The following is a 15,282-nucleotide window of genomic DNA, read 5'->3' as shown; positions in this document are numbered from 1 at the left end:
ATAGACCTCAAGAGCTCACACTCAAGACTGCACTCTCTTTTCTTATTTGTGGAACAGAACCTGGAAAGTTCTTGCTACACTTCTGTGCTCGATGTGCACAAGTATCCTGGTTATGATCAGGTTTTTGGATTATCCCAGTGATGCTTTGCATATATAAATGTCATATCCCGTTATAGAAACCTGGATAAGACCTTATCTTGAGTACTCCAGTAGAAACCAGGATACTGTGGGATGCAAATATCTGATAAAGGCTTCTGAACAGTCAGAAACCTGGGTCCTGTTGAATCATGTAAACAGAGGTCTGAATAACCTGGTTTCTAATGCTCCATGTAAACATCCTGAATAAGATCAAAACCAGGACATGGCTCAAAACTGGGATGCCATGCGCATGTAGTGCACTCTATGGCTTTGTTTTCAGAAGTGGGGAGGCACAGTGAGCCCAATAGGAATGGGAACTGATAAGATTTTATTGATATCAATGCCATTATAGGTCCAATTCTTCATCAGTTCCCTTATTGGTCAATTTTCCGTGTGGAAAAAACGTGTTCCAATGGAGCCAGCATTTTGCACAGTTCTGTGGAATTAGGTGTGGGCATGACTTAGAGGAAATACAATTAATCATTCCAACGCATGCTTAAAACCTTGAGGGACCTCCTGAGCTCTCTTAGTGGTTTTGACAAAAGAAAAAGAAGAAAAAAGAAAAGGGGATGAGGGTGGAAGAGGGTCACCTCATATCATAACTGACATTGCATGGCTCCAGTTTCTCAGGAATCTCTTTATTTATTATTCCAACTTTATGGGCAACAGTGTATGTTTAGCATTTTTAATGTAGGTAGATCGTTTTGTCTGATTTGGGACAAAACTGTTGAAATTGGCGCAGTGTTGTGGAAATTCTTCTATTGGTGAGAACTGAAACAAAGACTTTGAAACAGAACGCCTTTCTGAGTTTTATTCTTTGCAAAGAAGATCAAACAAGTGCATGGCAGTCTGTGGAGAGCAAGACAAAATTTACTGTAACACAGTGATATGTATGTGATACAGAGAGGAGGAACTAAGGGAGCAGAGACATCTGTTCCCACGTGACAACAGGGTACAGCCAGCACCTGTTACCTTGCAGTTAGGGAATATGCATGAACAACTCAAAAAATAACTACTGGAATAGCTCAACACAATTAATATTACAAGTGGTTTCTCCAAATTCAACACAAATTGCCACTTTTAATGACTGCTGCAGTCTCAACATTATTCAACCTCCTAAATAGAATACATCATTTGCAAATCTGGTGTTGTGTCAAGCACACATGATGCAACAAATCACAGGCCTCATTAGTTGCAGTATACAAGAGTGATGACCAGAACCTAAAGACTGCTGCTCTGTGAATTTAGCATGTTGGTGCCAGGTGTTTCCCAGAAGCCTCAGTGGTCTGTCTGTCTCTCCCTTCACATCACAGGCACAATGGTTGGAGTCACAGTGTCATTCCTGGTGCGTCCACTGGTTGCGAACAGGTAAATTAGTGCATCATACCATACTGCCTGTGGCACCAAAGTTAATCAACTGCTGGAGCTTAGAGTGCGAGCAGAGCTCGATCAGCATTCCTCTCACACAGTTTGAGTGCCAGAACAGGGTTGAGTTACCTTGTCTACCTGGTGATAGGCGGAGCAGAGCGCTTTACTTAGCTGGCACCTTCCTACAGTGGCTGGCGTGGGTCCAAGTGGCTCTCTCAGCAACCTTTACTGCTGTGTGTATTGTGAGGAGCACCTGAAACAGGACATTTCACTTCTTTGACCTCCAGTGCTTTCTCCTCAGCTCTTTGATCACCACCCAGTCCCCTGGTTTGTTGGGGTGAAGAGGACCTGCAGCAGGAACAGGAAGTGCGTCTTTCGTCTGTCTGTGGATCTGAGAGAAAACCTGTTTGCCATCAGGGTGCCATTTTCTCTGCTCCTCCATTTGTTGGGTGATAAGAAAAGTGTTGTCTCAGATCAATGCCAGGAAAATGTCCATGTTCATAGCTCAAAAATAGGGTGCCATTATCATCGCTGCTTTTCACACCACATCCTCACACTATGTCGGTCAGTAATGCTTTTGCTGTAGCTGCACTGTTTTTAATTAGATCATCCTTTTGACACATGGTCTAACCCATCAGTCAACTTGGCAAAATGAGGAGAGAAGTATTTTGGGCAAATGCCATTATCAAATTTACAGCCATATTTCCGCCAAAGTTGTCTTTCTTCTGCAGTAGAGAACTGTTGCATGGCAGCGAGAGGATGGGAGGTCAGTGCCTGTGCCAGACTACACAAGGATGTGTTTGTGTGCGCGTGTGCTGTCAGACCGTCTTCACAATGAGTTTCACATCTCAAGGCTAAAGTGTGTGGGATTGACTGAAAAACAACAAGTCTGCTGCAGACCACATTGGTGCTACATGCAACCAGAACTGGCACTGTTCTTGTCAAAGTTTGAAAATAGCTTAAATTTAACCAAATAATGGATAAGATCAAAAACTTTGCCAAAAATGCACATCCAACTATAACTTCATCAGAAAGCTCCAAATGAAAATCAATCTTTAAAATCATCTTTACTAAAAACTCACTAAAGAATTCAAATAAAAAAGTAGCTCAACAGAATGAGATTTGATATCAACCTGAACAGTCTCTGATTCCAGATGAATCAATGGGATTTTACCAACAACTTCAGTGGGAAGGTGTCCACATTTTACAAATTTCAGGCAGTTGCTACACTGCCAATCAATACTACTACTCAGGTGACTCCGACAATTGTATTTTTATGTTGTTCTTATTCTTTTCTTTTGCTGGAGGCTGCAGAGCAACAACCTACCCAGTTAACAATGGCCGCCCCAGCTTTGTGGGTCTTTCAACCAAGCGCTCCCTGAGAGACATTCGCTTCGCATCAGTGAAAGTTTTGGGCTCTGGCTGCAAAGAACAGAAAAGAGAGGGTGGAGCTGGGAGCTCACATATAGTGACCTGACAATCTAAACTCAGCTGTAGGGAGTGGGAAGGAGATGCCCCTGACTGCTGCCACACAATCCTGAGATGTTTTGGAATTTAAAGGAAACATTCACACAATAAAACACAGTAAGAGGAAAGAGAGCGCTATGTTAATCATTGCTACAGTGTCACAGAAACTCATACTGTCATATTGTGCTTCCACAGGGGCAATATCCTGTGATGATGAACCTAGAATGATGAGATACAAACTGAACGTCTGCTTAAGATGGGCCTACTCTTTTTCATAACATTTAAGAACATGTGCTTGCAGAAAGTGATGGATCTGCTGTAATCCCAGTTAATCCCAACATCCTGGCTAAGGGTTTGTTCTAAGGGTTTGTTCAACACCTAATTTGCAATGGAGGTTGAACATTTTTGAGTGCAACTGTATATGTGTAAAAAATGCCATACTTTGTCTAAACACATCATCATAGAATCTGACAGACAACATTCAGGACGGTTTACAGTACACAAATTAATACGATAGATAGATAGACATAAAACCCTGACTGCAGTGTAATTAGGATTATATCCAGTAGGGGGCGCTCTCTACCATTTTATATGCATGGTTGTATGAACGTGTAATGAGGTTATTTGACAGTGTGGTTGCATAGTCTTGTATTCAGGTCAGAATGTAAGTAATAAATAATTAACTTTGTAGCTCAGTGGATAGAATCTATATTGTATATACCAAAGGTCCCTGGTTCAAAGCTTACTACGCCCTTTGTTTGGACAAATTCTTTTCACTCAAAGCCACTTTTTAAACATATTTTTTGGTTAGTTATTATTAAAACGACAATCTGGCATGTTGCTAGAGAGATATGAAAATTCACCAGCTCTGTTGTTGTTGATGTGAAGGTGCAATAGTTAGCTGGTTATCTTCAATGTGCATGCATACACAGAGGGCGCGCCCATGACACCGGGTTTATATCAGACGCAGAGTGGAACCATAGACTGTATAGGCGGAAAGAAAAGAACACCCTTTTCACTTCAGTCAAGCCAGCTCCAGTCTGCTCTGCGTCTCCTGTGACACCAGGAGACAAACAAATATGAAGACAGGACCGTTTCATCCAAAGTATTCAAATATTTAAACAGCATGATTGTGTTGATAAAACACCTGATTATGTTGAAAATCCAAGCATATTCCTAACCTTGACAATATGCAATTAAAATGAACCCTTTTCAAAACTTTGAAGATTTGTACAAACTCTGGGTCAAGTGCAAAGTTGTCTTTAATATCCCCGAAGCGCAATTTGTTGTACAGTCAGCAGTAGCCATATTATCACAGTCGAACAAAACACGAGTACAATCAACAAACAGAAATCTTAGTTTTAAAGGTTAATGGTTGCAGGTACAGTAGTTCTTCAGTCTATTGGTCTGCATCTTGTTAGATTGTATCTGCAGCCAGATGGAAGCAACTTGAACTTCTTGGACAAGTATATTTGAAAAAGTAGACTGGGCCCGAACTTGTAAAAATAAGGAATGTCATACAAGGTGGAATTTTGCTGCACACTTTGACAATACTCTGTGATTGGTTTCTATTTTTCAGGGTGAGTGACTCGTATGAGCTGACAAAACAGAGTGTCATGACTGACTCAAACAGGAATAAAACATTTTCATCAAAGTATCAAAGTGTTAAAAACTAACATGCACAAGTGCATGATGGGCTTCCCGACTTGGAGCATCCACATGAATCTCACAGGTCAGCTTGTAATCAGTCTCTTCACTGCTGAAGGAATAACGGGAGGTTTTAGCACTCCCAGGTGCAGCTCAGGTTAAGTTCACAATAACTTTGTACGTTGTTCATACTTAGTAGCAAAAGCATTTGATTAAAACATTCAGCGGGATCATGTTTCCTCATTCTGTGCAACAGTCAAACATAAACATACATCTAGCATTGCCCTTTTTGGTCACTGGGCATCCAAGGCAGTGGTTGCACAACATTGTGCTGTAATGGGTTTGGAGGGAAAAACACTGATGGCTTTTAACAGTACATATAGACATTGTGCAGTAATTCAAAGTGAGTGTGTTCAAGAGGAAGGTGGCTGGCATGGAGGATGGCGGAGGACGATTCCTGTTGGTTGACGTGGCATCAGCTCTACCTATTGGGTTGGCATGAACTCAATCACTCCACCGCTCTGCCATGGAGACAAAAAGACAGAATTTTAATGTGGAGCACTGGGGAGGTGAGAGGGGTTTCACACACACATGCACACACACACACACACACACATGCTTGCAAACTGGCATGCTTAGCTAGACTTCAAAAGGTAAAGGTGATGGTTGCTTCTCAAAACTTTTTTTTTCTTTTTAGACTTATTATTTATCAATAACAGTTATAAGATCACTTGGGTACTGTCTCTAGCAAGGGGGTCCTTGGTTTGAACCTTAGCTGGGCTAACTTAGCCCTTGTTGTGTAGAGTTTGGTGATTTTTCACTGTCTGCATGGGCTTCCTCTGGGAGCCAGGTGAACTTGCAGCTCTAAATTGCTTGTAGTTTTTTTTGTTTGTGTGTTTCAGACTGTGACCTATCCAGGGGTGGAACCTGCCTTTTGTGCATGCTTGGAAACACAACGCACAACCCTAAGCAGGATAAGCAGTTTATAAAATGGATGGATGGATGGATGGATGGATTTATAATAAGCACAAGGGGATGTACACAGCGATGAAGGGGAGCCAAAGCTGTCATGCTAAAGTGGATCTCGTCATCAATATAGGAAATATTGGCAAACATGCATGCTCACTACATCTCATTTACCTCATCATATTATTCATATTCATTACATTCACCAAATTCTGTCTGAAATAATAAAAGACAAACATCTAATTGAAAGACAATAATATACCAATCTGAGTGTTACACCACTATGAATATTAACTAATAGCTGTGGGTTTTTGGCACGAAAGAAACAGAAATAAAGAAGTTAGAATGCAGGAGATGGTTACCCTGGGTTTACTGGTTATGAGTTGGTCCAAAAAGGTCTCCACTTCACTTTTGCCAAGAGCTTGGGCCTGTGTGAAGCATGAGAAAAGAATGTATTAGAGGGGGTTTTACTTTACTTTATTTAAATGGATTACATGTCCCTAAAGCCCACCACTTGAACTGCTGTCCGTCCGTCATAGCCAGGTTTACTCAGATCCGCTCCAGCGAGGCTCCAGACTTCCAGGCCATCCAGGTCACCGCTGGCTGCCAGGCTGACACACAGGAAATGACAGAGGTATTACTGTAAAGGGATCTATTTCCCAAACTGAGTGTTAGAGACACGATCAAATAGACACTGGGTGGAGGGCAAGAAGAATGATGAACGATGAAGAAGAAACTGGGCAAGCACATCAAGGGAAGAAATCATTTATGATCGCCTTTATGTTTCACAGGTGTTTTATCTGCTTTATCTTAATAGCAACACAAGCCATGCTTGTTGTACCTTACAAAAGGTTTGTGTTCTGAGACTGTGAATTGGAAAAGTCCTGACAAAACCCGTTGAGTGTCTCGTGGCAGATAAATAACAGGAGCCAGCCAGTGCGTCAGATACTTGCCGACACTGGAGATGCAGAACAGGTCCAAAGCTACGCTGCCAGGGGGCATTCCTATAGTTTGTGTAACAGTGGGGTAACTGGTTGTACCTGTGTCAGCTATGTAGGATGGGTCACGGTGGATGGCTGAGCGACTGAGAAATTTGTGACTGCATGTGTGAGCTGTTTGCTTTTTCTGTGTCTCACCTGCACAGTTCTGTTCCTGCTTCCTCCAGCTTGTCTCTGGAGAAGTGGGCTCCAGTCTTTCTCATCAGCTTCACAACCTCCTTGTGCCTGAGTTCATTAGAGGACAAGCAATAGAGCCATACATTTATTACTGTGTTGGGCTTCACTATACAGTGAATAGCACATAGTGAAACCGCATGTTTCTTTGTCTGTAAAACTATTGGGCTCCTTTCCCCAATGCCCCCAGTTTCACAGATAGGTGTGAAATCACCCCCGCGCCCAGCTCCACAGTCGCCATTGGCCGGAGGGGACACATGATTTTACGACCGCAGGCCCACAAAACCAGTTCACCCCCACTGAACTTTTTTTTTTCTCATCGTCTCTCCTGAAGTGGAGAGACCACCTCTCTTTCTCATCGTCTCTCCTGAAGTGGAGAGACCACTTTTCTCTTTCTGATGCCTCTCCTGAAGTGGAGAGACCAGCTCTTTCCTGCTCCCTCTCCTCCTGCAGAGCAGAGACCAGCTCAACTCAGCTAAGCTCTGCCTCAGTGTGGTCTGTACCAGACCTCCTTCATGGTAGCGACACAAGGTCCGGCCTGAACTAAGCAGATCAGCGCCAGCAGGCACGACCCAGAGTCTGCCAGCTGATAACCAGAACCAACAACAGGAGCACACCAGCAAGTTAGCACAGAGCTGCTAACTAACAGGAACAAAGGAGCGACCGGATTCCTCCAGCCTGCAACCACACAGCAACGGACAAGAACCACACCTTTCCTCCAGCAACAAGCTGAGAAAGCAGCACCCTCAAGGACACTCCTTCTCCCCTTTAAGGACGGGTAACAAACTCTAACTGGGCATAATTAGCATAGCATTACTGCATACATGGTTTACCCCTGTTAATGTATTGACTTGCTTTAATGTTCATTGAGTTTGATTATTGTGATGTGTTGTAGTTACTGTGCAGCCATTAAGTTTAGTTGATGTTAGCCTACAAACTAACCATCCTGTCTTAACCTGCACCTTTATCTCTCTCACACACACAGTCTGCAACAGGCCACTGAGGGACAAAGCTAAGCTAACAGCACTTAGCTTTGTCTCCTTTGCCCCACACCCCAGGGGGTCTTGCCATCACCATTTGGGCTCTCCCCCCACCTTTGTGAGCCATCTCACATTCCTCAGCCTTATCACACACACACACACACACACACACACACACACACACACACACTCTTACACTCTTCCTATTATTTGTTAGTTAAGCCATAGAGACGTAGTTAGATTGTTTGATTGATTTTGTTTCTGTAACAGCAGATGTCTTTAATACCTACTCTGCTTCAGCTGTACTTACAACCAAAGTACAAGTCCTTCACCTTAATGAGTAACAAATGATGAATTTTGCTCTGTTTTAATAAATGTTTTAATACTTGCTGTCTCCTTTAATGTTGTACAAGGGTGAACACTGCCAACCTCTACACTGTCAAGAACTCCAAAATCCTTCAGCTAGCTATCAATGTGGTAATTTTGGTAGAAATTATTAAATTAATTATAAAACATAATTCCAAATTGATAGTTTAGTATTTTTATGAGACTAAATCAATTAAAACGGCTGTCTTTTCCTCGTTTTTCGAGGTGGTGCCCCAATCGAGGTGGACTTTATTCAAAGTTCATTTATTTTAATAATTATTAATTATCGTTGATAATTATTAATTGAACATTACCACTTGTCAAAGCACAACAACTGTTTATGTGATATAGAAATACTACTAGCATATTACTCAGTTAAAGTCAGCTGATACAAGAAACAACTTGTTGAATCCTGTTAAGAGGCATAATTTAGAGATAATGTTGTTGTCTAACAGTTTAATTGAATGCTATCAATTCTAAACTTTTGACATTCAACTTTTTTTGATGAGTTTGCAAAGTGATAAGTTAACCAAGAGTTAAATTTTATGCTTAATTGTTAAGAGGAATGTTGAGCCACTGACATAGAAACTGTTAAAAGGACTTGGAGGACATCCTGTTGTGTTCAGAAGCCTGTATCTCTCATCTGTGAAACTGGGAGCAGGTTGGTAGGACTGGTTCAGAAGACACTCCCCATATTTAACCCCTTTTTCTTGATGATCTCTGACACTCCTTATATGGGCATCAGGCTGCAGTGTACTCAGAAAAGTTAGTGTCATTCAAAGTGCATCAGACACGCTGACATGCTGACAAACCTCAAAGCTCCAGTTTTATGACTTAGGGTCATTACATTAACACATTTAGGAAGGGCAAAGCAAGCTGAGGAGAGCTGGGTGCAACGGCAGGTGTTCGTGCTCCAATGCATCCCTCCACCATCACAAAGGAAACAAGTCCATACTTGCAGTGCCAACCGTCAAAATAGGAAACCAACCATTTGGCACAGCGTTGACACATACAACAGTTTCACCCTGAGGCTCAGCAAAGCTCTAAAACTGAAACATTAAACGTGGCTTCTCCCTGGTAGGCTTTTAGAGCAATGTCAATGAATGACAAAAATGAAAAAAAAAACAGCTTTGGTAAAAATAAACACCGTCTACACTGTCAGATGACAATTAGCCTAATTACTTCATAATTATTGCCTGGCCTCTAAACTCCATTATGAGCTGCTCCCCTGGTTTCAACCCCCCTCTGACAGCCGTTGCTCCCTTCCTGCCATTAAAGCAGAGCAAGATTTCCTTTGCTGTAGCAGCTCATTTAATGAAGTCACCTCTACAGCAGCTATTATATTATATATTTTCAGGAAACAAATTTTTGTTTGTAACTTCATAAATGACACTATTACTTTAACAGTAAGATAGAAACAAACACATTAGGCGTTTAAACTCAGTCTTACCTGAAGCGAACGGCATTAGACAGGGGTGTGTCCCCATAGCGATCTTTAGCATAGACCGTAGCGCCTTGAGTCAGTAGGTACTGCACCACTTTGAGGTGGCCCTCACAGGCGGCAACATGGAGGGGTGTACGTCCATCGTAGTCAGCCAGGAACAACTTTCCGCCCTGTGACAGAGGAAAACATGAAATAACTCTATCAACAAAGCTGAAATAAAATGAAAAAACACAAAACAAAAACAGCATTGAATTGATCCTAGTAGATTAATAAGTATTATCTGATAAAGTTTCCCCTCCATGCCAGACAGCAACATTATTGACCAGAAACAATTAAACACACAACCCTGCACTTGGTGACATGTGTGTTCATTACAATGAGTCTGGGCAATATAGTTTGCAATAAGTCCATCCTACATACTCCATCCTGCTGCTGTAAATACAACATTATTTTGTCCATGTTTGAGAGGCTACAGTACCAAGCTGTTTAACATGAATCTATATGTGTGCTGTAGTATGGAGTCATTGAGAGACACATTGTTGATTTTCGATTTTTTATCGGCTGTGTTGACAATAACGAGAATATAGAATATCGCCAGCCTTCGTTTAATAAACGGTGCAATTTTTGTAACCTTCCACACAGCTGTTCAGCAGCACTTGTAGAAAAGAGGCACCAACCAAGTAAAAGACAAAGAAGATCGTCACAAGCAGGGAAAATGTATCAAACAACAATTGAGCTTCATTTAACTTTCAAGCGTTTATCTAAGCTTAAGGACATAAAGACGGTACTTTAAACATGTCCAATGAAAGTATAACAAGTACTCACCATCCAAGCCACATACAAACATGTACACCTGACCACTCTAGCACGCCATTGTGCCTGTGTCTCTCTCTTACCCCTCTATTGCACAAAGAGTGACCCTGAGTATTTTGCTGGTGAACCATCAGTGTGAACGGTTCAGCTGGGTGCACTGACTCTGCATAGCAAACTGATTGAGATTGAGATAACCTGCATTGGATGTTGCTCTGCTGGGATACAAATTTAGCGCTAAGCTCTGTCACAACCACAGAAGGTCTGATGATGACAATACAGGAAGGCTGAGAGTGCATAGGACATTTCTCTGAAACAAATCCCAGGGTGTGTGTATGAAAGGGTTATTACGTTATCGGCAAACAATGAAAGCCAGGTAATGATTATCAGCTGTGCAAACGAGAGGTAGAGATTGTAGGGTTGTTTACCATTTCCCTTAGAGCTTCTAAGGCGTCTATGTCTCCAAGCTTAGCAGCAGCACATGCCAGTGGGGGAGTCAGGGCATCACGGATGGCTTCCAGCTCCTGTAGACACCACAGACTTTAATCAGAAAACTACGAACTTGCCCAATGAAAAGAGATAGTTTGTTTGGTGAAGTGTGAGTTAGTCACACTGTTTAACTCATGCACATTGGTGGTGCCCTCACCTCCTTGCAGGTGATGCTCAGAGACTTGGCGATGACCTGGATGAAACGGCTGTCGCTCAGACACAGCTTAGCGTCCGCTAACTGAGTAGTCATCTCACCTCGCAGGCTCTCACCCATCATCTGGACAGTGATAAATATACACACAGGTCATTTTTCTGCTGCTGGTGATAACTATTATTTTTGTGGAGGTACTTTAAGAGAATAAAGCATTAAATGTGATATCACTTTTGAGTGTAGACACCAACCTTTTTCTTGGCATCTAGATCAAGCTCATTCTTGGCCAGTACGTAGCACAGCTTCGTCAGGCCAGCCTCTGGGGTCATGTCACCACCAGCTAACACCCCTATCTTCTTCAACGCCTGAGAAGACACAGAAGTAGGATATTTGTGATTGGTTCTCAAGTCTCCTCTCAACTAGATAATCCTTCTGTTTTTTTACTCAGGAAATAAATCATTCACAAAATGTAAAGTGGGTCAGGATTAACTAGTGGGTGACATGATGTACCTCGCCAGTGGCGTAAGATGCAGACACAGTCCCCCTCAGACACTGGGTGCAGTTGATTATGATGACACGTCGAATCTTGATAGCTTCCTCCAGTGCATCCAAGAGTTCTCTCTGGTTATCAGGGGCATTTCCACTGCCGTATGTCTCCAGGACCACACCCTGCATGGGCGGCTGCAGGAAAGCCCTCACCTGGACAGAGATATACCAAGGATTCACAACTCCCGAAATTTATGACCAAATAAACTGGCTGCTCAGCTATGCAGAATGAAATTGAGGAATTAGTATTCCATGTTATTTCTCTCCAATGCATGAGACCATCCACTCTCCTTAAAGCCCATCTGGTGCTGTCTATGCAACCAGTATCTCAGTCACTGGTTGGCTCGGCTGGCACCAGGAGGCCCTGTACCACATCATTAGCCATGACATATGACTAGAATGGCAGATGACTCCAATGGCAGGAAGGAGAGCAATTAATCTGAAGGTGTTAGCAAGCATAAAGTCACTTGGCAAGACAAGAGCAGTTACCATAAAATCTGAAAAGAAGGTGACGTTAAGAACGCCAGGTTCAGTCACCATTTTTTGATGAGACATACTGCAGAGACAGTGGCCACACGAGAGCCTGGTGCCTAATCAAAACTGGGCTGCGTAAGGCAGTTAAAGTCTGTAAGGAAGTCTTGATAGCCGAGCTGGGCAATGGGAGCAGACTGAGACAGTAAACACACTCTCCCAGCAGGGGGAGGTGCAGCTAAATGTTACAGTATCTATGCCAATCCTCCTCCTTTACAGGTTGATTGGTCATGGCCCATAACTCCTTCTCATCTTTCTCTGGGCTTTGAGCTTTGATGGCAGTTAACATGACCAGGAAGGTGACGGAAGATAAGTAGCAGCACGACTGAATTAAATTTAACTATATTTAATAGCTGTTAGACAACACAGCTGTTTTGAGCAGCCAGTTGCCTTTAAGGAACATGTCTTTAATTACATTTTATTTCACTCAGAAGGAAAATCTTGATTTATATCATCATCAGGAGCTGAGTGGCTTACAGTAGCAGCAGTGATTCCTGGGAACAGCCTGAGCAGACCTATGTTGCGGTCCAGTTTAGTGCTGACTTGAAACTTTTCTGTGCTTGGCTTCAGCACTATATCCCAGTCAACTAAAGGAAGAAATGGAGGAAAAGATTTTTTTAAAAAGGCTCTTCTGGACATCGGAAGAAAAGTGACAGGCCGACTGGGCTCACCTGTAATATCAATTTCAGTAGCAGCCAGTGGACGCAGGTTAGGAGAGGTGAATGCAGCAAAACTCCCAGCATCCACTTTGGTGGTACAATTCCCTCTGTAGAGTTTGTTGTAGAAATAAAGGCACACCTGAAAAGAGACAAAGACACATTTAGTGCACAATATTTGCTCTTCTGTAGACATGGATTGAAAGATTGCATTAATTCATTACAAAATGACCATCAATGAAAATATATTAGTCTGTTTTAGCAAATTCCCTCAATGCAGATTCAATAAATTGCACACTTTGGTCATGCACAGGTAGACATAGATAACACTTCTCTAAGTTCTTCCTCTTCTTGAAATTGTTCAGTATTGCGAAACACTGTCTCATCGAACAAGTTCTTCATTCAATTATTATTCATCGACCCAACATATAAAACTGTGACAGTAAGGAAAGCTCACAAAAGAAAGCCACTGCTGATGATCATCTAGTCTCATCTTTACACCGTTTTAGTGTCACATTCACAAATAGAGCAATCCCTAACTTTCCTTCCAAATGAAATTTCTATAATAATCTAACATCATGCAGGCAACCTTGAATTCCTCACCTCAGGAATGATATACTGGCCAGCAATCAGCAGCGCCCCCAGCAGGTTGTCTCTGCCATCGTTCCTCAGGTCATAGATAGGCACCTGGAGACGAGCATGTTTCATGTTACGACACGTGCTGCAGGGACATTTTGTCTTTTTGTTTGTATGACTAGTGAGGACAGCAGGTCTTACCTGTGAGCCAGTGAGAACGACTGGTTTGCCCAAATGTTCACACATGAAGGACAGAGCAGAGGCTGTGTAAGCCATGGTGTCTGTGCCATGGAGGACCACAAAACCATCATAGTCTTGGTAGTTTTTCTGGAGTCCGACAAAAAAGACATATGTGGGTCATTTTAGATGCCAATGTAAATACATTTTTCCTACCATAGTATCAGCTGCATTTCATGAGCAATGTGAATATTATAAGAATGATCTATGTCTAGCTTTTAAAAATGTAAATTATGAAGTGCTTATTTAGAAATGGAGTCAGACAAAAACCTAGCAACAAAATGGATCCATCAGCAAATACCTCGATGTCTGTTGCAATTTTAATCCAGTCAGCTGGGGTCATATTGGAGGAGTCCAGCAACGGGGAGTACTCCATGATAGTGTAAAGTATCATCTTTTTCTGGTCACTCTCCCTGGAAGGTGGACAAGTTATTAATTACTTTTGGTCATTATTTACACAAATTTAATCATTTTATCAGTTTCAGTGTTTGCAAATGCAGGCGTTCACTCCAAAACACAAAAAGATAAACTGAATAAGCAAATGGTTATTATCTATAGAGAAATTATTGTTTGTCTTCATTGTGCTCATTCAACAAAGTTGGATTAAGTTCTGGTTAAATTTGAGTGCGTTGAAAGAAGGGTAAGGGAATGCTAAAAAATCTTTAAGAAACAACACAAGCTCTATTTAGCCTGGCCCACTGTCCCAGCATCAGGGAGTCACAACCTGGTTTACACACCAAGAGAGAATTTCGGAAATGTAAAAGGAGGGGCACGGTAGGCATACTGTTAGAGAGAGCATTACTTCAAAATTTGCCATTTTTCTTTTTTTTTCTACCTCTCTGTGCTGTAAATACAAGCACAACTGAAGGACATATCTTAGGGTTAATTGGTGAGTCACTTCAGGTTAGGGCGAAAGCCTGTGTTTCTTTTTCGTTTCAATTATAAGGGAGGGAGCCTTGCTTGTATACATATTTATGTCGCCTCACAGTAGCGTTTAACTCGGGCGTCCCACAGCCCAACCTGCGATACTCTGCATAAGGCATGGCTAAACAGCCGTGGAAAGATTTTCTTTTTAATCTCCCTTTTAAGAAAACAGAGCGGGACACCCCCCACATTACCATAGGGCAGCCTTCTGACAGGAGATAGAAGGTGAATTGAACAGCGGGGGAAGAGCCAGCACGCCCAAGAAAGCCCCACTCCATCTAACCAGGGGTCCTACAGACAGTAGCCTTAATTAGCCTTGAGTCCACACATGACCCTCAAACATATGTTGTTGATAATCTTAAAGCCAAAGGGCCACAAGAAAACACTATTCAAATCACCAATTATTCATCTATCTGGCAGTGTGCCCTAAGGTGTAGCAAAGCCACACATTAGCATACCCGTGCTAAGATGCCTCATAGTTTAAGAATAATGAATGTCTGTGTGTGTGTGTGTGTGTGTGTGTGTGTGTGTATGTATGTGTGTGTGCGTGTGCCTGTGTGTGTGTGTGTGTGTGTGTGTGCGCGTGCGCATGTGAGGACTCAAGAAGTGAAGAAGATTGGAGGTGGGGGGAAAAATCGGCCTTGTGGCTCTCAACATCACATGAATAAAGCTTTTCAATAAATCAATAAACTAATTGCCTTTTTCAATATAGGCTGTGCAGCTGCATACTATCAACAGTATGGCCATTAGACTCACATGTGAGCCTACTTCAGTTGATATTAACATTATGCCCACTGAAGAATGAACAAATATA

At 42.2% G+C, this 15,282-nt stretch overlaps 1 protein-coding gene across 2 annotated transcripts in view; it reads right to left on the bottom strand.

The window, feature by feature from the left end:
- Nucleotides 1–4,217: 4,217 nt before the first annotated feature.
- aspg (asparaginase homolog (S. cerevisiae)) overlaps nucleotides 4,218–15,282 on the bottom strand; it is a 41,376-nt gene continuing 30,311 nt past the window's right edge. For both annotated transcript variants that reach the window (XM_070841747.1, XM_070841748.1), the window contains exons 3-16: nucleotides 13,846–13,957; nucleotides 13,509–13,634; nucleotides 13,335–13,418; nucleotides 12,747–12,873; nucleotides 12,553–12,662; nucleotides 11,509–11,697; nucleotides 11,250–11,363; nucleotides 11,005–11,124; nucleotides 10,787–10,882; nucleotides 9,555–9,718; nucleotides 6,723–6,809; nucleotides 6,098–6,197; nucleotides 5,949–6,014; nucleotides 4,218–5,141 (exon numbers count right to left, since the gene is read on the bottom strand). In XM_070841747.1, coding sequence (XP_070697848.1) covers nucleotides 5,106–5,141; nucleotides 5,949–6,014; nucleotides 6,098–6,197; nucleotides 6,723–6,809; nucleotides 9,555–9,718; nucleotides 10,787–10,882; nucleotides 11,005–11,124; nucleotides 11,250–11,363; nucleotides 11,509–11,697; nucleotides 12,553–12,662; nucleotides 12,747–12,873; nucleotides 13,335–13,418; nucleotides 13,509–13,634; nucleotides 13,846–13,957 — 1,531 coding nt within the window. In that variant the 3' untranslated portion in view covers nucleotides 4,218–5,105. The remainder of the gene's footprint in view (nucleotides 5,142–5,948; nucleotides 6,015–6,097; nucleotides 6,198–6,722; nucleotides 6,810–9,554; nucleotides 9,719–10,786; nucleotides 10,883–11,004; nucleotides 11,125–11,249; nucleotides 11,364–11,508; nucleotides 11,698–12,552; nucleotides 12,663–12,746; nucleotides 12,874–13,334; nucleotides 13,419–13,508; nucleotides 13,635–13,845; nucleotides 13,958–15,282) is intronic.

The sequence above is a fragment of the Pempheris klunzingeri genome, chromosome 13 (genome assembly GCF_042242105.1).
Source record: "Pempheris klunzingeri isolate RE-2024b chromosome 13, fPemKlu1.hap1, whole genome shotgun sequence".
Taxonomy (NCBI): Eukaryota; Metazoa; Chordata; class Actinopteri; order Acropomatiformes; family Pempheridae; genus Pempheris; species Pempheris klunzingeri.
This window is presented reverse-complemented; position numbering and strand designations above follow the sequence as displayed.